The sequence below is a fragment of the Pseudopodoces humilis genome, chromosome 11, assembly GCF_049639895.1.
Source record: "Pseudopodoces humilis isolate 2021_Gansu_Grassland_sample_001 chromosome 11, ASM4963989v1, whole genome shotgun sequence".
NCBI classification, from domain to species: domain Eukaryota; kingdom Metazoa; phylum Chordata; class Aves; order Passeriformes; family Paridae; genus Pseudopodoces; species Pseudopodoces humilis.
In genome coordinates, this window is record NC_142210.1 from 6208185 (window position 1) to 6231904 (window position 23720).

Consider the following 23720-nt stretch of genomic DNA (forward strand, 5'->3'; position numbering starts at 1 on the left):
GAGACCATTTTTCCTGCTGCTGACCACTAGGGTGAAGTTAAGAGGAAGTGTATTTGCTAGTGTCTTTTACGATGTTGTCAATAAAAGTTGCTATTTATGCCATCTGGGTTTCTGGGAAAAGTATTTTACTTTTGAAAGGTAACTTTAATTTTACTTGAGTGTTCAGGTATGAACACCTAATAGGCAATGCTTTTGTTAAGAGCTTGGAAATAGTTATCCATCACTGTGTTTTTCCTTTAGCATCTTAAATTATTTAGGAGCTTTAGAATGGCATCTTAGTTGCAGTAGGTTTATGAGGCGTTTAAATACAGAAGTCTCATGTATAGTTTGTTTTAATTTTTTATTTCAAAATTGATTCAAGTGTCTCTAAATATTTTTTGTGCAGTGTGTACAGGCAAAGATTGATGTTAGAAAGCATAAAATATCAATGGATGCAGTTCTACTTCTCATATATATAGTGCATCCTTCTGAGTCAGATATACTTGAGACAAGCAACGCAAAGGTGAAAACATGTGGAATGTATGGGGCTTTAAAAAAACCCTCCACATTAATTCATTAAAAGCGGTCTTTTTTTTTTTTCTCACTGCTAAATTTATTCAGTGTTTTCAAATAAGAAAAAATTTCTATTGCAGTATTTGTCATATACAACCAGGTTTTTGGATAGTGTCTTTATAGACCTGTCTGGGAGTGAGATGTTCTCTTATTTAGCAGAATGAGGAACTGCACTTAGTATTTACAATTTTGCTTAGTAAGCACAGCTGGAGTGCTGTTCACTGTCATGAGAGATTGTCAGGACTATCAGCCATCTGAAAAATGATGAAAGTCTGTATTCCCAAAGAGGTAAGAGAATAGAAAAGCTAGGCTCTTGGATGAGCAGAGTTACTTATACCAGAATTCATGTGTTTACTGAATGACCCCATATTGTTTTCTTGTCCATTTTGTCACAAGCTGGTTAATTATGACTTTGGTCAGCTTTGGGAATTTTGAAGATCTCTCCTTTCAGGGTCAATGTGGCTTTAATCATAGTTTGGTGAATTCAGCAGATAGCTCTTCTAATTTCCCAAGAATTAGTACTGTGAGTGATGCACTTGACTTCATCCTGGATGGTTAATGCAGCCTCTCCTCAGTGGGCACACAAGTTCTCTTCACTCTGTATCTCACGTTGTAATGAAAAGGATGGGACTGCAAGAGAGATCACTAGAAGATGGCAGGGCAGGCAAGGAAGTAAGTTTTTAAATGGAACCCGCAAGTTTAATGTAATAATAATTAAAAAAGCACAAGGTTCAAGGTCTGTTAACTCTACTCTGTGAGGCCAGTCTCAGAGAGCTGGAAGCTGTCGGTATGCTGTCCATTGATGCGGATCTCCTTGTCAGTCCTTTTTGGACTCTTTGAGTCAGCTGCAGCTGGAAGCTCAGGAATAGTCTTGTCAAAATTCTCCATCTTGATCTGGTATTCACCTTTGGCATTGCGGGCTAGCAGGGAGGCAAAGCGGTGGTACACCAGGATCTCTGACGAGAGGTAGGATGTTCTCCTCTGACACGTTTCTCCTGTGCCCTCCTGCACAGCTGACAGGAAGACAACCAGCTCAAAGTGGTGAGGAGCTTCTCTTTGAAGGAGGGCAGCCAGTGGGCTGGATGCAGTGATGGAGTGGTAGTAGGTCAGTGGGAAAATGAAAAATGGACACTCGTCTGCAGTGATGCTGTCCAGGTGGAAGTCAATGCTAGTTTGGTGCAGCTGCCCACTCTCTTGTTCTTGGTAAAGTATAGCAGAGATCTGGACGCTGGTCAGGGGGCTGGAGCGAGTGTTGGCCACCTGGAACATGAGGTGTGGCTTCCCCTCGAGGTGCGTGACCACGGCGAAGCGTGAGAAGCGGATGGAGAGTGCCCGGTTCTTTGGGCGTGCAATCTTGGCCACAAAAGCACCTGGAGCAGAAGAAAGAGCAAACTCAGCGTGAGCACAGGACCTGGGCTGGTTCCCTGCGGGCTCCAAGGGAGCAAAAGCAGACTGAGGCTGGAAAGACCGTATTTGAAAACTGTTAGGTTGACACTGTACTAACCTGCTTTTTTCCAAAAAGGTGTAGCTTTCCTGAAATGCTTATTTTTCTAAATTGTGTTCACTTATTAATATTTGGAAGTTAACTGTAGCTGCAAGGAGGCTGTTAGCTTGCCCCATGTACTGTAATTGGTAATTTGAATGTGTCTTAGTATGTTACATTGTCAAAGCTCTTTCTAATATACAGTAAACTAATCTGTGTATTTTCAAATTATTTTGAATTACTTTAAACATGAATATTTTAAATAACTTAAATTACCTCAAAATAGCTGTGACATTGTAAAAACTTTCATTACAATGGCTACTGAGGAATATATAAACACTGAGTTAAAAATCAATGAAGATAGCTCAGACAAAAGTATACCTTAAAAGTAAAAAAAAAAAATTGACTTTAAACACTGCAATTATATGGTAATAGCTGAGAGAGAGAATGGTATAAGAAATAAATGATTGAAAGTGATATGCAGTGATCTGCCACAAGTATTTTCTAATGAATGGTGAAATTATTAAATCCAGATATTGATAACACCTAATTTGTCTTTTGTTGATTAGAGGTGTTTAAATTTTAGTACTACATAGCTGAAATCTTGTCATCCTTGTAGTGGCTAATTGTTCTTTCATATATCAGAATGAGCAGTATTTATTTCTAACTCTGTTCTTAAAACCACTTGTTACACCTGCTGTGTGTAAAGAAAGTAGGAAGGATTACCTGTGAGGAAGGCTTCTAGCATGAGCCCTAGGACCATCTGAATTGCCAGCAGTGCAATAGCACTGGGACAATCCCCACTTGGGAACATGGTGCCATAGCCAATTGTGAGTTGTGTTTCCAGGGAGAAGGAGAAGGCAGCTGTAAAACTGGTGATGTACTTCACACATATAGTGTGGTTGTCAGGCGGAGCATCGTGGTCCAGCTCCAGGTCCCCATTCATCTCAGCCAGCAGATACCAGAGCACTGCAAAGACCAGCCAGTGAATGACAAAGGAAGCTGAGAAGACGAGCATCATCCACCTCCAGCGCATGTCCATGAGTATCCCCCACACGTCTCGGAGGTACGCCACACCTCTGCCTTGGGCACCAGCCATTTGGAACGTGCTGTGCCCATCCTTGGTCACCAGCCTCAGGTATCTCTGAGTCAAGAGAGGAGCGCTGGATTTGGTGTTATTGCTCTCTATTGTATCTGTTGTCATCTTCTAGAAAGGAGAAGAAAGGAAAAAAAGTGATACAGTGCCACATATTTGTATTTTGCCTAATGTTCACAGCTTCTGACACATCAGCAGGGGTAGAAATACTGCAGCCAACAAAGGAGGGCTTATACATTGCAATCCAGAGAAGATTAAGTCAGGTGCCTGGGGAGGAATTTACCACTGTTTGTGGTAATACTTTGCTAAAAAAGATTAGGTCTAAAAATCTGACTACTACTCAAATTCTCCCTGCTTAGTTGTTTAAATATAAATTTCATACCTTCCTAAATTTACATTGGAGTCACATGCTTTAATTCTCTGTGGGTGAGTCGGATGGGATTAGGCATATTGTGTGTGAAAAGAAACTGAATTTTGCTGATTATATCAGATATTGTAACTTCTTTTGAGTGGAGTATAATAATTTACCAATACTATTATGAATACTATTAACAGTGGTGTTATACTAAGGAAAGGATGTTTATTATGTTATTTCTGTAACATATTTATGCATTTTAGGGGAATGCTGTACTTCAGCTACTAGCCATTTCTGACTCTCTTAGCTCAAGAATTGTCTGCTGTCTGCACCCACCATGTCCAGTTAAATAGAATTGCAATATTCAGGGCAAAGCTGCTTCTGGAAGTCTGAGGCTGTTTATGTAAGGATCAGGTAAAAAGAGGGCAGGAGATCAATACAGAAAATACACTGACATTATTTCCAGTGTAGTCTGCCTGAGCAGTGCAATTTTTATTAGTGACCAAATAAAATAGGACAGCAAACATATGGGAATTAAGGTGGAATTGCAGATACGGGAAGCAGATGGATACCTGTAGGTATTGGACATATTAGGCTCTTCTGTTTGCTTTTAAACCGCAAAGCTTGTGGAATTTTCCAGAGCTTGTGAATGTCTTTTGACAAGACAGTGGTCACTCAAATCCATGCATTTTATAAATTCTGGATGTTTAAAGTTGACCTGGGACAGATGAAAATTAAGTACAGGTTTGTGTAAAATAAAGACTTCATGATGTGTACAACCTGTTTAAAGAAGGTTGTGATGAAGCTTGTTTGTAGAGCAACAGAGGATTAAAAAATATCTGTGAATTCTGCAAATGATAATTATACATGGTGTATTTAGTTTTGATTTCCTATCAATTTTGACTTTCCTTTGAGTGATGGCTGTTTCAGGCTATTACATTTTTTTGTAGAGGAATTGGATTTTTCCCTTCTGACAGTGCCATCCTAGCTTTCTCTTGAAATGCATTAGAAGTAAGGATCCTGAAATTCAGAATGAACTTATGGTAGGTGAAAATTTGTCTTGTCATCTTTGATCCCATAAACCAGCAGTTTGCATGACTGTTTAATCTTCAACCAAATTTTAGTAACTACAGAACACTTTCTTTTGCTTTTACTTGTGTTTAATGCCTACTGAGATAATGAAGATTGACATAACAGTGACCATTTAGATAAGGTTTTGTTTTTCTTCTGTAGCTTCTCAAAACCATCCAGCTATTACTTCTATCCATGCCATAGTCAGGGGGAGATAGAGTAGATGATGGCCTGAGTAGAATTTGGTGGTTTTCCCCTTAGTTTTAATTTCCCAGTTCACATCTCTCAAGAGGAATATTTTGAAACCATTCATCATGTCAGAGACTAGGGTGCACTTAGCGAAGTTCTCCTGGCATATGATACTAGGCTACTTGTCTTGGAGGATTTTGCTTGTAGTCCATCCAGTTTATAGCATGACCCCCCACCTTCAGTGAGTTGGTTCTTCAGTCTGCTGCATAGCTCCCTGAATGGCAGTTCTCACTTTTGCTGTACTGTAACCTGAACGCAATGATAGGTGCTTCAGTAATCCAATTATTGGTGACTTGTCTGTGGAGCACAGTGCTTGTGTTAAGATTAAGATGAGCCTTTCTGGAGGCCTTGAAGGAGCTGGAAAATGGGCATCTCTGAATGGGAAGGATGATGGGGACCATGCTGAAAATGAGTTCTGAACAGTGCCTTGGTTTTATCATCTTAGAGTAAGCGGTACTCACAAGAAACACTCCCTTGTTTGAACAGAGAACACTTACTGAACAAAATGCTTCCGAGTGCATCATGCATTCAAAACTAACCAGCAAACCAACAAAAAACCCAAAACAATGAAACACAACCAAAAGCTTGTGTTTTTCTGTAAATTCTTGTGGTACTTTGAGGGCAGGATCTACTTTTTAGGCTCTAAGTAATTTGGGTTTACAAAACAAATACATGTTGTGAAAATGACTCTGATGCTGATTGATTGGTGACAGAAGCCTTTCCTGTGGTGTTATGTACATTAAGAAAAAAGGGAAAACATTCTTAAGATTGTACATTTTTTTTTTGGCTGTGCTTCAGATCTTCACATGGGTGCTAAAGCAGTGTGTTTGAACACTACAGACTTACAGCAAATGCTGTCATCATTGTAGGATGTCAGATTTGTTGATTAAGGAGCTTCTTACGGTAGTGATTAATCACTTAATGTCTTAAACTCTGAAAAAAATCAGTCAGGTTCTTTGGGATTTTTTCAATGGGGCAGGATTGATACTTGACAGATTTTGAAGGCACTTGAGAAAGCCTACATTAGCCCACAGCTGCACATTTCAGAGCAGTCTTGTGTCTCTGCTCCCTGAGACTCACAAACAGGTGAATTTGCCTTCTGAGGTTAACCCTGTTATGCACTGGTACAGTGCTCTGATTTTTCTAGTCTAGGACTGTTGAAAATGTTAGTTTTCTAGTTCAGTGGCAGGGGAGAGCATTAGAAATGTGTAAGCTTAAGTTCCAAAACCCCCTTCTTCATAAGCACTTTTTTCAAGTGCTATGATGGATTAAGAGTCCCAAGTTTTAGCATCTTGGACTGAGAAAATCAGATAAGAAACTGCAATAAACTCTGAGAGTGGTGCAGTTGGGTGAGTAAGAGGCAAAAGAGCAACCAGGAAATAACTTACCCAGACTGGAGGATCAGTCCTCTGTATTCTCAAAGGCAGAGGCAGCTTAAGAGTGGATGTGACTTTATGTTTAAAAAGTGTTAACATCTTCTGTCTACTCCTTTCTTTGCCCATAGTAAAAAAATATGAATACCTTCTTTCCTTGTTAGTGATAAATTAATGAAGTTGTAGAGTACAATTTGAGCCATCTAGATTGAATCCCCTGCCTGGCATGATCCTTCATGACCCCACATTAATCCCAGTAATCAGTGTATGTTTTAGGAAAGGCATTTCAACTTCGACTAGAAAAATTCTGTGTTTGTTGGAGAATGCTTGTCTCCACTATAACATACACGCACCGTTTCTTATCCAGGTTTGTCCAGTATTCTCTCTCAACAACCTTTATTTTACGTTATTTGCTTGGTTTTGCATTTCCTGGTTCCTGACTTACACAGCTGTTGAAGCTTTGGGGTGTTTCTTGTCCCTCTATCTCTTAGCTGAAAGCCCTTGACTAGAAAGACAGGAACTGTCAGAAATCCCTTTCCTATACTTCTTCTGGCATGCTGTCCAGTCCCTTATCACACATTTGCTCTGTCTAATCCTTCCTCTTTACCTTCTCTTGAAAGCTAAGTTATCACTAACACCAGTGTGTCTATCAGTTCTTAGTGGTTTTTTTTTGGTTTTCAGTCTTTTTATCACCTTGTCCCTCATCCTGGCTTCTTTCTTTTATATACTTCTCTAAGACAAATCAAGGTAGGTTGAGTACTAATTTTTAAATCACAGATTCCTTCTTTAGCAGTGGGACACACTCTAAACTGACCTGGCTGGCTAATGATTTATGTGTGATAAAACCTTGCATTACAGGTTTAGGATGTTGCTTGCATTTCTGAAATTCATGATATCCAGCACATGGATCTCCCATGCTTTGCGTTTTTGATTGAGGTTGTCTTCCTTGTGTCATAACAGCCTTTATTGTGTTCCTATTCCATGTCACCGTGTTGATTTCCTCCCCTTTCCTCTTGCTTAGCTTTTTCTTAGGACTCTGGTAGGGAGAGTCCTCTCTGTCTTTCCTCTGAGGGAAAGACACTGGCAGCACTGTCTTCATTTTTGTTTGCTTTCTCAGTTGAAGGAATTCAAAGCGATGCTTCCAGCCTGTTCTCAGCTCGATATGCAAATGCATCTGCAACCTTTTGAGGAGCCCAAGTGAGGAGCTGTGTTCAAGGCAGACTTCTGCAGTGTTGCTCTACTTGCCCAGGTTCTAGTCTTAACAAAGTCTATTCTAATTGATCTTGGAAGGGATTTGAAACAGTTTATGCTGTGCTGCTTCATTCTGACAGGAAAGTAGTTTTGAGGACCTGCTGTTTTCTGGGAGTGACTGCAAAAACTGCTTATAATTGCAGCATCATTTGAAGATTTACTTCTGCCACCCAGGTGGTGGCATGCCCTTCTGGGGATGTGTAGGTTCCCTCTTTACTTGGCCTGGGTTTGCATGATCGTGTACAAGCTTCAGATTTAAAGCTTGTCTGCTCTGAGCTGAGATTGTGCAGTCTGTTGCTGCCTCTGCACTTTGCAGCAAGAACAAAGTAAGATTATAATTTTTAAAGGCATTTTTCATGCTGTTGAAATGGCTTTTATGTATGTTCTTATTTTTAGATTGTGTATTTTTTTAGACTGATTGGCCACCCTTGGATATGCTCTGGCATTATTATTAGGAAATGAAGGTCCTTTCAGTATGGATGACATGACTGGATCATTTAACTTACATTAGGGGACAGTCAGAAATGTAGGAAGTAATTCAGCTTGAGAAGATGCATTGGTTGAAAGCTTATGCTCCTGTTAGTAGAACAGTTAACATTTCAAACATACATGTCCTTTTGGTTTTGTAGCTAATGCCTCATTGAGATGAATGGAAATATTTTGTGACAAAACTGTTACTTCTGAGCAGTGTACAGAATTAAGATAAGTTTTCAGGACTTCTTACATTTATAAGTAGGTCTTTTAAAAATGGAAACTTGAATTTGTTGACCCCAAGTTACATTTTTCAAAGCAAGTGTCATAAAGGATAGGATGTGAGAGCTCGTACTTTTGAGTTTCTGTGACAGTTTATTACAGAATGCACTTCAAAGAAAAGAGGTGGTAAAATAGAGTATGTCTCCTTTTATAGTACAGAAAACAAGGCTGCTTATATACTTGATTTTTGGGACGCTAAATAGTGCTCCATTTTATATATAATGTATTTTCACATAAGTACTCTGAGGATCCATATTGAACACTAATTCTTGATTTTGAAGTAGCACCTGAGTGGACCAACTAGTTTAGCCACTTTTAGAGAAGCAGAAAAGCAACATTTAAGCAAAGTCTTGGTAAAGACTTTAAAATATTCTAGTATATATTAAATCCTTATAAAGAAACTTAAATGCAGAATTAAATATTAATAAGAGGTGTAATTTGACAGTTACAAGGGAGGATTTTATTTGATGTAAAGCTGCAGTAATGGAAGTGTGCTGCCAGCCTTTTTTTGTGGAACTTGCTGTTTTTGAAGAGCAGTCCTGCCCTGTGTGATGCAGACTTTCCCATGGCTTGCCTAGAAAGGCTAGGTTTTGCAGGGTGGTGGAGTTCACTCCATGTCTGTATGTGGTGTCCTGGGCAGCAATGCTGGCTCGCTGTGTGTGTCCATAAGCACAGGGAGATGAATGAAAACTGTTGAAGTCTGAGATATAATTGGAGATGGTAAAAGCAAGTTTGAAGATGTGAAGCTTTTTTTTTTTTAATTTGTGATGGAACTGAATGCTGAGTTATAAGTACAGCAAGGTGAGGATAACTTTTTCATAATTCTTGGCCAATTTCATGACACCAGCTGCTGTGGCTGGAGCTTGCAAATGCTCCCTGTCTGCACAGCCTTGCCAGCAATTATCTCGAAAACTTCCTGAAAAAATACTGCATAAAGACTGTGGTTTTGCTCTGTGTGCTCTTAGGACTGACCTGAGAGAGCATTTTTTTCCTTTTGAGGAGGAAAAATCAGCAACTATTTTGTTTAAGGTGATACCTAGTTTAGCAAGCTTTAGGAATAAAACCCTCTGCCCTGAAAAGAATTTTGATTTCTTTGATTAGAGTGACAGAACCATTAAAATTGTACAATAAGAAAAAAAGAAGGAAAAAATATGATGGTTTTCTGTACTTACCAGTCCTCAGAGGGTCTTTGTGCAGGAGGAGGGGATAATCTGGGCTCCAGGAGAGGAGACTGCTCTGGTCTGGTGTACTGGTCCCAGCACTAGCAACAAACTTCCCACAAGTGGTTGGTAGAGATTTAAAAAAAAAACAACAAACCCCAAAACCTTTAAAAATGGGTTTGTATGTCTCATTCCTGTGTTTATATGCTGGGGGGATTGGTTTCCATCTGAAGCTGATTTGATTGGTCATTTTGCCTGCAGGGGGGCCGGTTGGCTCTGATCATGTGGAAAAGAATGCTGGTTTGTTAGGAGCATTTCTTTACCCAACACAAACCCTTAGCAGCCAAGGAGAAATCCTCAAACACTTACTTGGAGAAGGGGTGCCTTCCCCCTCAGCTCCTTAATCAAGATAATTTTTTTGGTTTGTATAACCTAAAGTTTTACGTGGAAGTTGAAAAGGCCAAAATTCCCTTGGAAAAGTTCCCATATTGGTGCTGAAAACGTACACTGTTCACTGATACCTTTTCTCTAACCAGTGTCAACTGCTGTTTGAGTGAAGAGACACTCTTGTGTCTCACTGCTGCTCCACTTCTTCCTTTCCTGTTAGGTCCCAAGCTCTGGAATGTTAATAGAAAGGTGGGTGCAGTTCTTGGTGCAGCCTGTGGTCACAGGACGGTGTTGTTGAATTGCAGCGTAATGCTGCTCAGAAGATGTAGACCTGGCCATTTTCATCTCCACATTGCTTCTTTGTGAAAACATGGAATTAATCACAGGATTTTGCTAAAGCCTAGGAATGAAGCAAGGCAGATTAGGTGGCTTGCTGATTCCATGCAGCAGATGAAACCACTTTTGCTTAAGCTGTTTGCTCTTTTACTCATGAAATTAGAGGAGCTGTTGAGGGTATGTCTGAGCGAGCAGAGTGGTCAGTGTGTGCTTCCGTGCTGGACCAGCTCTGAGGACAGCTCTGGAACACAGTACTGGTTCCCTTTTTTTTTTTATTTTTTTTTATCCCTTGGTGAGCTGCTGATGTGAGGGCTTTGACCGAACGTCAGATGTAAGAGGATCTGAGAAACAAAGGCTGTGGTTGTTTGCAGTAAAACTACTGAAGGCCTGCTGGGAAAATCATTAATGTAGACTTTCCTGCTTAGGAAACAAAATCCTCCCTATTTTTTCTTCTTTAACCTTCCCCCAACCCTAAATTGCAAAACATTAATTTTTTGCTTCATTAGTATGGAACGTTTTAATACATGTTCAGGCACGGCACCAAAAATTGATAGGCATATTGTGACTTTGAGAACCAGGGCAAATAATGTAGTGCCAGGGGACTCCCACCAGTGTGACAAGGCTGTAGGACAGTGTGACTTCACCCTTCCCTCCACTGCACAGGCCTCACTTGAACCAAAATCCTACTTGTGACTTAAACAGTATTTCTTAGAAACCATATTTTGAACTGTAGAAATCATATGCTGTGTGTTCACTGGTGTTCTAACCTAATTCAGCTGAATGAATTGGAAATTTTATACAGTTGTAAGCAGGTGAAATAAAGTACAGTGTGTGTTTTTCTGGTGTGTTATGGAATTGAACTCTTGAAAATTCCTTTGAATCTCTTGGCTCACATTGGTGACAGTAGATAATGGCCAATTTAGTAAAAAAATATGGAGTTACATTTTGTATGTTTTTGAGACCTACTGTTGAGATTGATATCTTATGCAGAGAGATTAAAAATTTGAAGCTAGACACGGGATTCAGAACTTCTGATCTGTCACTGGGAGTCACTTCATGGTATTTGTATTCCTTTGGTGGTCCTGGCATGTCCAGTAGTGTTCTAATGAGAAGGTAGCCATTCTCTAGAAGCATCATCTTAAGGGCATTTATTTTGTTCTTCTGTGAAATAAACTAAAAAGTTAAGCATAACATTTAATCAAAGTTATTTCAGATCCTTTAAAAACACTGCCTGCAAAGGTTTTTATCTTCCTCTTGAGGAATTGTACAGGAGGCAGCAGAGAGAACAAATTAAAGTACTTAATAGCCTTTCCTGGTTCTTGCCCCTCTGTAGAGGAAACAGCAGTGCTGTCAGTCATCGCTTTCCTGTTTATTCTCCCCAGACAGTGAGCATGGCGTAGGAAACGTGGGCTGACAGCCTGGAGAACACAAGTTATTTGCCATTCTGTTAGTAAGTCCTCTTCATGAATGCGTTGCCATGGGGCCACATCCTCAAATCCAGTCTTGTTCTCCACAGTCAGTATCCCTTCAAATCAGTGTTGCACAGCTGTAGGCTTTTCTGGCTGGATACCACTCGACTCTCTGAAGTTTTCTGTAAACATCATTGCTGGCTTTGTGACAGGCCTGAACAGAGGTGCCCTTTTACTGCTCCTTCTCTTCAGGAAGTCCAGTCAATTAGTCCAAGGTAAAACCATAGATTGCATTTTAGTTTCTTTCATCCTTAAAACACTGCCAAGTCCTGACTCTGTGATCTAAGTCATTTCAGCTGAAACAATTGTTCTCAAATCTAGAAACAGTTTGCAAAGAATATGCTGGGACTTTGGAATTTTCACGTAATCTGTATGAATATTCCTGTATTAATTTTGTTATAGTCTTTCTGTCACTTGGGTAGCTTGATTTTTCTGGTCCTTTAACTGTGACTGGTTTGTGTTTGTAAAGAACTAGTTTCTTGGCTGGTCTGTCTAATCTTCAGGATCATCTAATGCCAGACCTGTTTGGATACATAACTTGTTCTTTGAGTGATGCTTGCTATGATGTCTTAGTACCACAGAAATCTGAAATATGTCATGAGACACTGCATTTTTTTTCTCTTAATTCCACTGAATGCGGCATCAGAACAGTCTCTGATGTGACACACTGGAGTGCTGCTGTGTTTGGAAAGGTTTTGGAACCACAGGTGATCTCATTCTCATGTGAATATAATACTGACTCCTTATATTTGATTTTTTTTTCATTTCTATATTTCTAATGCCATAGAATTTAAAATCAAAAGAGGGGCAGGATCCCACTTGTGTCTAATCTTGGCAAACAGTTTTTGATGTTTTATAATCTCTATAGAGAAATGTTTCAAGCCCCATTTTCTGCAAGTTCAGCATACAAAACCTGACTTTGATAGTTCAGTTCTTGGGAACAAAGTCTGCTGTCCTAAGGAATAGCAGAACCTGAGTTGCCTTGGTTTGCCTATAACACGAGTAGATGTGTACGGGGGCTAAAACCTGGATATACAGTGGCAAAGCAGACTTCATAGTATTCTTTAACTGACCTTTTTTCCTAAATGTTTTTGGAAGAGTGGAACAGAATCTGTGAGCTGAGAGCTTGTCTGTGTTAAAGAGCAGTCTCCATAATCAACTGAACCTACAATAGACAGGAAGAACATCCCTTTTTTTTTCGTTAATTGGTAGAGTCTAAAATCTCTCACATTAATGTTACTGAGTAAGTGTCAAGTAACAGCTGTGAGTTTTTATTAAAACAATAGATGAATCTGTAAAAATGTTACTTCCCGTGTCTCAAAATAGTGATTTGAATAACTTCTTTTGGTAACTGTTAGTAAGAGAAAATTTTATGTCTTGTGCTGCAAAATGAAAAAAATTATATCTCTCTTCCTCTTTGTAGCATTTTAAAAATAAATTTAGAAAGAATAAGGCATTTGCCTTGTTGTCTGGGAATCAGGCTCCCCTGTGCTCTCTCCTGTGCGCCTCTCTCTGTGTTTTACTTCCAGCTGACTCGGCTCTGTAGTTTGCTTTCTGCTTTTCTACTATGGGAAGCCCATCCAAGAAGCAATGGTGAGAGGCTTCCCTGGACTTTTTTTACCATAGTCTGCATTATATTTTTTAGATACCTAAAATTTTAAAATAAAAAAAAAAAAAATTTCCCAGACTTAGATTTTTGTCTGGCTTGTTATTTTCCTGTCTTTTCTATGAAGCATGGGAAAACAGAATGTGTCTTGACCTTCATCTGCAGAGATTTATCCCCTCTAGATAAAAGAAGTTGCCAGCATCACACGTACCAAATGGAGGGAGTTGAGGAGCCTCCAGTAATTTTATTTTATTTGGGATATTACCAGAGACCCCCCAAAATACAGTCTTCATATTTATTTATTTTTGTTTGATTCTCAAAGCCCAGCAAATACAGAAGTGATCTTCAGCCAGATGTCCCCTTCAGTGAAGTAAAGGTGTAACTGGGTTATACTTGTGTTTATAGATAACCTTGCCTGTTGGTGCTGGTGCTTAACTTTAAATTTAATTTAATTTAAATTAGGTACTGGACTTCAGATTAACCAGCGTGCTTTAGCTCTTCATATAGGAACAATATAAGGGAAAGGTATTCCAAAAAAATTGGAGCTTGAGGAAGATAAAGGTGTTTTGAGATGGTGGGGAAGGGATGTCAGTTTTTCTCCAAGGTGCATGCAAAGCAGAGAGTGTGTGTGTGCTTTCTGTCTCCAGAGTGCAGTATTTCTAGCAGGAAGAATTTTCATGTTCTTAACAGAAACCTGATATGCCACAGAATTTCAGATCTTCTTTGTTTTCTCATCTTTTTCAATGACTGAAAAAATTGCCTGGTGCTAAGAAAGCATTCTCCTATGCTTCCTAAACTAAATTCTTAAAAATGTCTCTTTCCACCCTAGGAGTGTTAGTACATGATCATGCTTTCTTTTGTTTGTCCTGTCTAAGAAAGCAGGCATGCTAAACAGACTTCACCAAATAACATGTTAAATTTTGGATTTTAGGACTCTTAAAAAGAAAGATTCAGTATAGCTTTCTCTAGTACTTGAAAACTTTTTTCTTTTTATAGATAACACCACAGTTTCAGGTTAACATTGGGTAATAGTACCAGTGGGGAAATGTGGTTCCTGTGAGAATTCTGGTGCTACACAGCTGAAGAAACTCATTTCAGTGATGGGTTATCTTGTCAGGGCAAGCCAGCAGTGAAAGCATCTGTGTTAAGCCTTGGCATATTGCTGTATGATGTAGAAATCTTGGTGTATAATATGGAGTCTTTTCATAAGCATAAAACCTTTTTTGATAAGGTTGCTCTACATAAGTACTTGAGGATTTTATGTTTTGTTTTAAATATAACATAATGTAAATTGGGAACTAAAAGGCTATCCTATCTCCTAAACTTCTAGTAGTCTTATCCTCCAGCTCAGTCATAATTGCTTCTAGCCCTTCGTACACTGGCCTTGGCTCTCCAGAAGATGGATTCACAGTTTAATGTTAACATTGCTAAGTTTTTTCTTGTTTATTCCTCAATGCTACTTTAAATTTCCAAGGTTTTTTAATAGCAAGACTGCTGTATGCTGGATTAAATAAATAGATCTCACCTTTTTTTTTATTACAGAAGTAGGAAATGTGTTTGGTTTATATAACGCTTGCACTATGCTCCCATTTAGCTTGAGACACTTCATGATAAAGGAGTTTATTATTTTTCTCTGCACACTTTTGCCTTCTTTCTATTCAGTTTACCTGCATCTCTTAAACTGCCTTTTCCTCCTTTGTGTTTCCTCTCCATGTTCGTATTGCTTATATGCTTTGCTTCCTTCTGGTTTTGTTATTTTTTATCTTTCCATCCCAAGGTACATAGGGATCTGGATTTCTTAAATCTGTCACGCTTCCTTCCTGAATTTCCATTCCTCTCCTAGGTTCCTATAACCACTTCTGGTGCATTTTTGCCTCCTAGGGAGCAAGATTTCAACCTTTTTGTACTTCTGTGTTTCTGAAGACAGGACACATGTTCACTGGCCTGTGTTTTCTTTGCAGTGAGACCAAACTTTGAGGAAGGTGGGACAGTGACCGCGGGGAGGAAACACGAATTTATACGCTCTGAGAGCGAGAACTGGCGCATCTTCAGGGAGGAACAGAATGGGGAAGATGAGGATGGAGGCTGGCGACTGGCTGGGTCACGGAGGGATGGGGAGAGGTGGCGTCCTCACAGTCCAGGTGAGAGCAGAGCTGGGCAAACATGCAGCTGTGGTACAGAGAGAGGGCAGAGGTCATGAGGAGAGGGAGGTGCCACATTCAGGGCAAAAATAGGTTCATGTAGTTTTGGTCATTAAATACTGTTCTGGCATGTGCAGGTCACAAAATGATTAGCATAAAATTATGTGCCTTTTGTTTTCCTTTTAGCATCTTCAGTACCCTTACATGTTTAAGGGAACAATACTTTTCAGGTGTGCACTTGTAGGTATTGTGATCTAGGTGTGTATGTACTTGGTAAAATAAGGGGTTTTTAATGGTACTGTTTCTTTGTGGCTGTGACAGTGAGGGGATAGAAATCACCCACATTAGACAGCATACCTAAGGCTGGAGAGTGACACTGACATTAAACCATTCTGGTCATTGACCTCTTCCTGGTTTTCCAGATGTGTTGGCAATGCCATGAGGCATCCTTGGAAAATCTCAAAATACGTTGCTCTACACGTTTTGTAGTTAGTTACAGGATATCTTGTCTCAGTAAATTTCAGGCACCTGTTTGGTTTCACACTCCCCTTCCTGGGCCTGACAGGACAAGTATGTTCACTTGCTTTCCAGCATTGCATTGCTGGAATTGCAGGAGAAATACAAAACAGAGCTTGGTATTTCAGTAGAAGGACTGAAACATATTACTTTTTTTTTTTTCTCCCCCTTCTCTTTGGAAAAGGTTCTGTCATACGTGGTGTGGGATCCTGGGTTTGGCTATCTTTTGGCTGCAGAAGGCTTCTGGAGTACCAGGAGAGGATTAGGTTCTTCTACTATTACATCTTTACAGAACAATAAAATTGTTAAGTTTGGAAAAAAGCTTAAAGGTGGTTGAGTCCAACCATTGACCGACTAAGTCATATCCTTAAGTGCCACATTGACATGGCTTTTAAATCTCTCCAGGGATGGGGCCTCCACCAATTTTCTGGGCATCTGTACTAATCCTTGACATCCCTTTCAGTGAAGAAATTGCTACTAATGCCCAATCTAAACCTTCTTTCTGGTAGTTCTAGAAGGTGGTATAAGGTCCCCTGGCTTAAGCCTCCTTTGCTCCACACTAAACTTGATAGAAAAGCAAAGAAAGCACAGGACATTTTTGAGGCTGAGATGGACAACTTCTTCTCTTCAATAAAAAAAAAGTCCCAGTTGCTCTTTTAATGGCTGGCTCTGTTGCCCTTTTCAACATCCCAGACTTTGTGTGGTTATTGTTGTGAGCAGCCATCACCTCTGATCTGAGCCTTCTTCACAGCTGTGTATAACTCTGCTCTCAAACAGCTGTTCTATTGTACTAAAATTCAGCAGCAACCCCAAGGCTTGATTTATCATCACATGTTTTCTATTTTAGAGCAAGGCAAAAAGGCAAATTTTGAAGAATATAATTTTCTTTTCCCCAGTGTTTGGTCACAGTTGTTGATCAGACACTGCTGCTTTGTTATCTAGTTGAGGTGACATCAGGCCAGCTACCTCATGATGCAGCATGATACTCAGGAGTGGAGTGTTCTGTGACTACCAGCCTGCATGCTTTAGCTTAAAAGGGAGCATAGACCTCAAAGTTCAGAGGTTCATTCAGGTCTTGAACTTTTTTGGATGCTCTGAGGAAGGTTTTGAAAATTCATCTCACTTCTGTCATGGAAAATATTACTGCTTATTTGAATTTTCAGTGTAGTAGAAATTAACTGAACTTCCCTTACAAGTTAGTTTTAGCATGTATTGTTGAAAGCCTGTTGAAAGACTTAGGTGAATCTGCAGAAAAGTTGCTAATTTTGAGATAGCCTGAGATTACAGCTGTGTTGTCCTAGTTTCAGCTTTCATCAGAACCTGTATTTGAAATCTTCTCTTAGTAGTAGCCACAGAACAATCAAAATGGTTTAAATCACATTTTTGCTGTAAACAGTGAGTTTAACTCAAATTGGTGTGGCTTAAACTACTTCTTTGTACTTATTCTGATGTTAGGTAATAGTATAGTCATATATCTTGTTAAAACTAGAGAAATATCTTCAGAGGACTGTAGTCATTTGTTTAGTTGGTTCTTCCTGTGGCTTGGCTCTGTGTACTCCCTGCTAGGATCTTTAGACTGGCTTTAGTATCTACTAGAAGAGTGCAGATTTAGATTCACTGGCTGCTTTGAAGTTCTGGTTCTTTTTCCTTTTAATTTTTAACCATGTTTTAAAATTATAAATGTCTAAACCACCCCTCTTTCTGTTGTTCCAGTTCTTGCATTCATACAACTGCCCTTTAAATTTGCAAGGCTTTAAATTTGTCAGAAACATAAACCTGTTTTGGTCTCAAAATTAGTGACTGATCTATAGATGTTCATGGCTTTGGTTACCAAGTCAGCCGTAAGAAATAGGAGTAAGTTTTTCTTGCCTAGAATTTTTGATATGATTTTGTGTCTTTGCTTAAATAGCTCTTCAAATTGGTCATTTTCCTGAAAAGCATTTGAGAGAGGCATTAGGCTGTACTCTTGTGTAAAGATTCTTTAGTTGCTGCTTCATTTGAAAGGCTTTTCAAATTTATCTTGATTCACTCCACTTTCAGAATCAGGTGCTGCTATTCAACTCAAGTTGAATTTTTGGGCATTGTTCCCTGCATTTCTTAAATGTTGTGAAGCAACTAAAGTACATGGGAGAATCTTGTTCCAAAATTGAGCAAAGAACTAGGTTTATATATAATATATGCCCAAAAAAGTGTACTGTTCTTTTAAGTGTTCAGTTTAGCGTTTAGTATTGTTTTAGTAGATATTGAAAATTTCACTGCTGAGTTAGAGAATATAACTTTTAAGAGAGAAATAGCTATTAGTAAGTCTAATGTGTTCTTGGATTTCTTGAAGCAGCCAGTAGTCCTTTTGCCTACAATGTCACCATAAATTGCAAGGGATAAATTAAACTTAAGATTGTCTCTACACTTGACATATTGAACGTGTAACTACTTCCTAGTGATAGTATAGGGCTGAACTCAAAGCTGTGTTTGTGCCTTAACTGTTGTTTAAAAAAACATCAGGTAAGAATCCGGGTTTATCTCTACTTTTGGCTTGCTTTAAAAGGTTGGCGGCCTGACATTTCAGACCTGAATTATGGCCTACATTCTAACTGGGCTTTTACAAGCACATTTTGTTACTAAGAAACAAGGGTGTGAGTCTGCTGTTCCTATGTCTTTTTGCCTCTCCACATAGCTCTGAAAATGTGGGAGCTGTAAAAGGTGGTGTGACAAAATCTCTGCAAGCAGACTAGATGGTTCTTAATTTGAACTTTGAAGATACCTGGGCTTAAAAAAATGCTTAGAATTCACCTTTGAAAACCACATTTCTGGGTCTCATGATGATGAACTTGTGCCTGGTATTGGCTTGTGAACTGTGGAAAAATAGAGGCTCCTCTCAGTGCAGGGTCTCTAGATGGCCCATTTATGGCTGTGTAGGAAGTTCTTAATACTCAGTTTTCCTATTCCACACAAAAGAGAGCTGAAGAAGAGATGGCTCAGCCTGTTGTTAGCGCTAGGGTAGCAAACAGGCAGAGCTGTTAATCCATACACTATGGCATTGCCAGGTTTAGGCCACAGCTCTGTCCCCCTGCTGGGAGCCCTGACATGGACATTGCTGCTTGTAGTGAGGGGCAGTCTATTCAATCAGAAAGTGCTGTTTGGTTGTCAACTACCTTGCACACTTAAATTTCTTTCCTTAGTAGCATTAAAAAGATTGCCTCAGAATATTGATTTGATGGTTTCATACTGCTTTCTTTGTGAGGCATAACTAGAAGCACAGGTTAACTTATCCAGTGGAATTATTTGCGAATAAGCACATACGGAATAGTGAAGGCCTCGTAAAAGTCTAACATTTGTGTTTCCTTGGTAAAATCTAAGGTTGAAGGTCATAAAGTTTCTGGAACAAGTTTGTTTTACATTTCCTGTATTTGTGAGACAAACATGGATTTTTTGCATAGGTAATATTAATAGTTAGGATATTAAGGTTGGTGTGGAAACTTTCTTCATTCATGAAACAGGAACACATTTCTCCCCTTTACTGTGGAGGTTTTTTTTATTCTTTTTGGTAGACATTTGGTACTGTGAGGCTGCCTTGATTCTGGTGCACAGATTCTTGGAGCAAAAAAAAAGAATTTACTTTTTTTTTTTAATCCAGTAAAGAGCAGCCACCATGAAAAGCACTAAGGTGCCTTTGCTTTGCACCTTTGTGATAAAGATGGCTTGTATTGCGTAGAGAGCTCTGTACAGTCCTTTCACTCCCAATTTGTTTTCCTTAGCAGCCAGTTCTTTACAGCTTGAATAACATTATTGCACTCGGAGCATTTGAGCTTGGGTGAATGAAGGTGTCTTTTGAATATGAAGTTTATACATGAATTGGGAAAGTTCTCCCACTTCTTATCTTTCCAAATTTTGGTATTCCATGGCTAAAAAAAAAACTGTCAGGAAACTGACCAGTTCTTTCAAAGGTATTTGAACAGCTGTCACTCCATTTTTCATATATATGCATCAAAGCGTATCTGAGGGCAAGAGGCAAAACCAGGGGTGTTCTGTTTAGGATGTGACTTCTTCAGAGTTCCTGAAGGAAAATACAAAATCTTACACTTGTAAAGGTGACAAAAAAGACTTAATTTAGTGATGGCTAGTAAGTTCAATTGGCAACTAGTGTTGCTTGTCCTATTTTGGTGCCTGTTCTAGATTTTGTAGCTGAGCTCTTTTAGCCTTGTGTGGTTTTTAATGTTTTTTCCAGAATTTGTAATGAGGATATACAGTGGACAATATTTGAGAGTCTTCTGCTTATTGGCAAGATGATCCTTTTCTTTGCCTTGTCCTTAAAGTTGCCTGTTCATAGGTGGGCTGTACCATGTAGGGGCTTTCTGAATTGCTGTCAGTGTCCCTCCCCCCGTTGCATGAGCACTGCCCCAGGACCGTGTGGTAAAGCTCCTTTCCCTGCCTTAGACGGCCCTCATTCCGCAGGCTGGCGGGAGCACATGGAGCGACGGCGGAGATTCGAGTTTGATTTCCGGGACCGAGATGACGAGCGGGGCTATCGCCGCGTGCGCTGCGGCAGTGGCAGCATGGACGACGACAGGGACAGTCTCCCTGAGTGGTGCTTGGAGGATGCAGAGGAAGAAATGGGCACGTTTGACTCCTCTGGAGCATTTCTCTCTTTAAAGGTGAAAAGCTGCTTTGGGCCCTTGCGTCACTTCGTGCAAACGTCCCGTGATGTCAGGTGGGTTATGGATGGTTGTGTTGACTTTGCAGAAAGTGCAGAAGGAGCCAATACCAGAGGAACAGGAGATGGACTTCCGGCCTGTGGAGGAAGGGGAAGAAAGGTCTGATTCTGAAGGGAGCCACAATGAAGAAGCCAAAGATCATGAAAAGACCAAGAAAGAGGGGGAGAAAACAGAAAGAGTAGTGGCAGGTAAGGGGGACTTCTGCAGCTGTCAGTGTAGATTTCCTGTAATTCAGTTACTTAGAACTGTGCCCTGTTACAGAAGCAGTGGAAGAAGCAGCTCAGGCATCCTCTCCAGCTGCCAGGTCGGACACCCCACCGAAGTCCCAGCCTCCAGACCCACTGCAGACAAACCTATTTGAAAGGAAGGAAGAGACTGTGCCAGAAAGAACAGAAAAAACAGAAGATAAAGAGAATCGAGTGGAGAATACATTGTCAGCCAAAATGCCCAACAGAGGGGAAGGTAATAAACCTGACAGATAAATTTAGTAAGTTTCCATTACTCACTGTGAGTAATCCTAGACCCTTAAAAGAGGCAAGGACTGGATTATGGTGATGGAAAGCCGGAATTCACCGACTGGTCTATAAATACAGGATTTGTTGGATATGCCATCTCAAATGCTTTCAGTGCATTGGTACTTCACACTGAAATGCGGTACAGAGAAACATGAGCTAGTTGTGGATGTGCCTCACTGTGGTACAGCAGAATAGTCTGGACAAATGTGTGTGGCCAGGAAATGGGATATGCTCAAATGTACCAAGTTCTGCACTGATAGAACTAATTGTTCCTTGAAGTTAGGTTGAGTGCCTATGCTGTAAGCAGTACATTCAGGAAGATCTGAAAATACTTTTGTTTTGTTGCTAAATTTGAGTTGTTGAATATTCTCTGCATTAAGTTCTTAAAAATAATTGTCATTTATGTTAAAGATAATGAACTAACTTTAACATTTTTCTTTAGATTTGGCTTCTCTTGCTCAACCTTTGCCACAGATTTCTGCAGACACAGCTGCTTCTGCTCATCTTCCTCCTCCTGTTTCCAATTCAAATCCTGCTCTGCGACCAGTTCAAACACCTGTTACAGCTGCTCCAGGCATGGGCAACATTCCCACTGACCCAGATGATGAAGAGGGCCTCAAGCACCTAGAGCAGGTAGAATTTTTCTAATTCCTATGTTGTTGACAATCATGAGACTGGAGGAATGTGGAATGCAAAAAACATTTGAAGCCCATAAAATCAGAAATGCAGCTGAAACTTTACACTCCACAATGTATACTGAAAGCTGCTTCTCTGTTTTTTTTTGGTTTGGTTTTGTTTTTTTTTTTTTTTTGGCAAATAATGCAATCTTTTGTATTTTTATGGATCAGGATACCATACCCTGTGTTAAAGAGCTAGAGACTGTAATGCTTATGATCACTGTCAAGGAGCCTTATCATTTGCTTTGAGAAATTATGTATGTCTGTTAAGACCCACACACAAATAAACCATCAAACAAGCAAAAACCCAACCAAAAATCCTCTAAGTGAATTACAGTACTGTGTTGATGAAACTGTAGTGACTGCTGAAGTGTAGAGCCTTCTTTGTGCTCATGCTCCCATGCCTGTTTCATTTTTCAGTGTGGTACTGCATGGACATCCTTAGCAAATTGCTCTAAAGCTTTTGCAAGCAGGTGAACTGTGCTTGTTCAGGATTCTGCCTGATGAGTGTGGTGGACAGAGCTCCAGATTTATGTAGCAGGATTTGTAGTCCTGTCCTGGGACTGCTTGTCATTCCTGGAGCACTGGGTAGCACAACGTGGTTGTGTTTGGTACGGTCACTTTCAAATCTAAGCTCCCATTGAACTCATATTTCTTGCTGGTTTTCATGTCTCCTGCAGCAAGCAGAAAAAATGGTGGCATATCTGCAGGACAGTGCCCTTGATGATGAAAGACTAGCAGCAAAAATCCAAGAGCACAGAGCAAAGGGTTCCTCTATGCCCCTGTTCCATGAAGCCATGCAGAAGTGGTACTACAAAGATCCACAAGGAGAAATTCAGGGTAGGTCTGTGCCATTTACACTTCCTCTTTTGTTTCACAGAATTGTTAAAGAGCTCTTCACAGAATTACCACCAACAGATCCTGGTGCCTCTTTTTACAAAAGCAGTACAGGGAATTTACCATTTTAGAATTAAGTTCTGAAAATATCTTCAACCCATCACTGCCCCCATGAGCTCAGCAGGCCGAACGTCCAGAACTGTGCTTTATATCGTGGCTGAAGTTTGCCGTTACTTCATGTTTCTGTAAATTAGGTTAGACTAAAACCTGTTTCACATGCCAGTAGTTACTCCAATTTCCAGATAACAGTGAAAACAGATGAGGAATGTGACCACTCAAGTAGCTTGTTGTAAAGAATCCACAAGAAACCTTGAAATCAGATTTCTAGACTCAGCCTGAAGACATGGAATAGTCAGGGAGGGTGGTTTGTTTAGAATTGAGGGCGAAGAGGAATCAAGTTTCCACCAGCCCGTGCTTGTGCAAAATCTCAATTTAAATTGTGCTTGCAGCTACTGTGTTGTTAGTTTATATAATATATAGGAACTGCTCCCTGCTTTCAATTTTTGCTTAAGAATTTTTTTTTTAATTAAATATGGAGCAGGCCTTTCATATAGATACTTGAATCTTTGCTTTCAGAAGGTACTTTTCTTTTGGAAATCCCAGGGTTCTGTTTTAGCAGCTGCTTATCTGCTTCCCAAAAGTGCAGTTAAACAGTGAATTCCTTCCTTGCTGTACTTCACACTGTGTAGTGTGAATCATTTCTCAGCTGTGAACTCCAGATAGGATTGGTAGGGGTGTTGTTTGTGGGATCTGTGTCAATCTCTTGTCTGCAGGTATTACACATCTTTAGGATTTTCTTCTCATCCCTTCAAGTTTAAAGAATGTTAAACCACAAAGTGCTTTCATTTGTTCAGTGTATGTCAATCACTGCTTGGTGTTATTGCTGAGTGACAATCTAAATATTTTTGTTGTTGGATTAAGTACTTCAATGTGACATCAAGAAGTAAACACTTCCACATTTTTATTTTTTCTTGGGCCTTTTGTGGTTTCATATCCCCTAGGAGGAATTGCTTCTAGAGATGCTCCTTACAGAGAAGGCAAGGGTTTACAGAATGTTCCTGCTCTTCAGAAGCTGTTTTGTGAAACTGCCTTCTGTGGTCCTTACTTGGTTAAATAATATT

The 23720-nt window shown here is 39.8% G+C and overlaps 2 protein-coding genes across 3 annotated transcripts in view; one reads left to right on the forward strand and one right to left on the reverse strand.

Annotated features, from left to right (window-relative positions):
• The window catches only part of GIGYF2 (GRB10 interacting GYF protein 2), a 75624-nt gene that overhangs the window by 33861 nt on the left and 18043 nt on the right, over positions 1-23720 (forward strand). Inside the window, exons 9-14 of one of the 2 annotated variants that reach the window (XM_014258291.2) lie at positions 15103-15282; positions 20233-20450; positions 20539-20698; positions 20772-20972; positions 21468-21658; positions 22383-22542. In XM_014258291.2, the coding sequence (XP_014113766.1) occupies positions 15103-15282; positions 20233-20450; positions 20539-20698; positions 20772-20972; positions 21468-21658; positions 22383-22542 (1110 nt within the window). The remainder of the gene's footprint in view (positions 1-15102; positions 15283-20232; positions 20451-20538; positions 20699-20771; positions 20973-21467; positions 21659-22382; positions 22543-23720) is intronic. The other variant, XM_014258296.2, reaches the window with a different exon arrangement.
• On the reverse strand, positions 1080-9456 carry KCNJ13 (potassium inwardly rectifying channel subfamily J member 13). Its single transcript, XM_005529558.2, has 3 exons — positions 9356-9456; positions 2762-3242; positions 1080-1922 (listed from the first exon to the last, which is right to left on the reverse strand). The coding sequence occupies exons 2-3, from the start codon at positions 3237-3239 to the stop codon at positions 1300-1302; spliced, it is 1101 nt and encodes a 366-aa protein (XP_005529615.1). The 5' UTR covers positions 3240-3242; positions 9356-9456; the 3' UTR covers positions 1080-1299.

Bases quoted from the DNA above. Each gene is read 5' to 3' on its own strand.
- KCNJ13 (XM_005529558.2), bottom strand. From the start codon at position 3,239: ATGACAACAGATACAATAGAGAGCAATAACACCAAATCCAGCGCTCCT. The intron at 1,923-2,761 runs GTAATCCTTCCT...CTTCTGCTCCAG, and splicing joins GCTAGAAGCCTTCCTCACAG to GTGCTTTTGTGGCCAAGATT.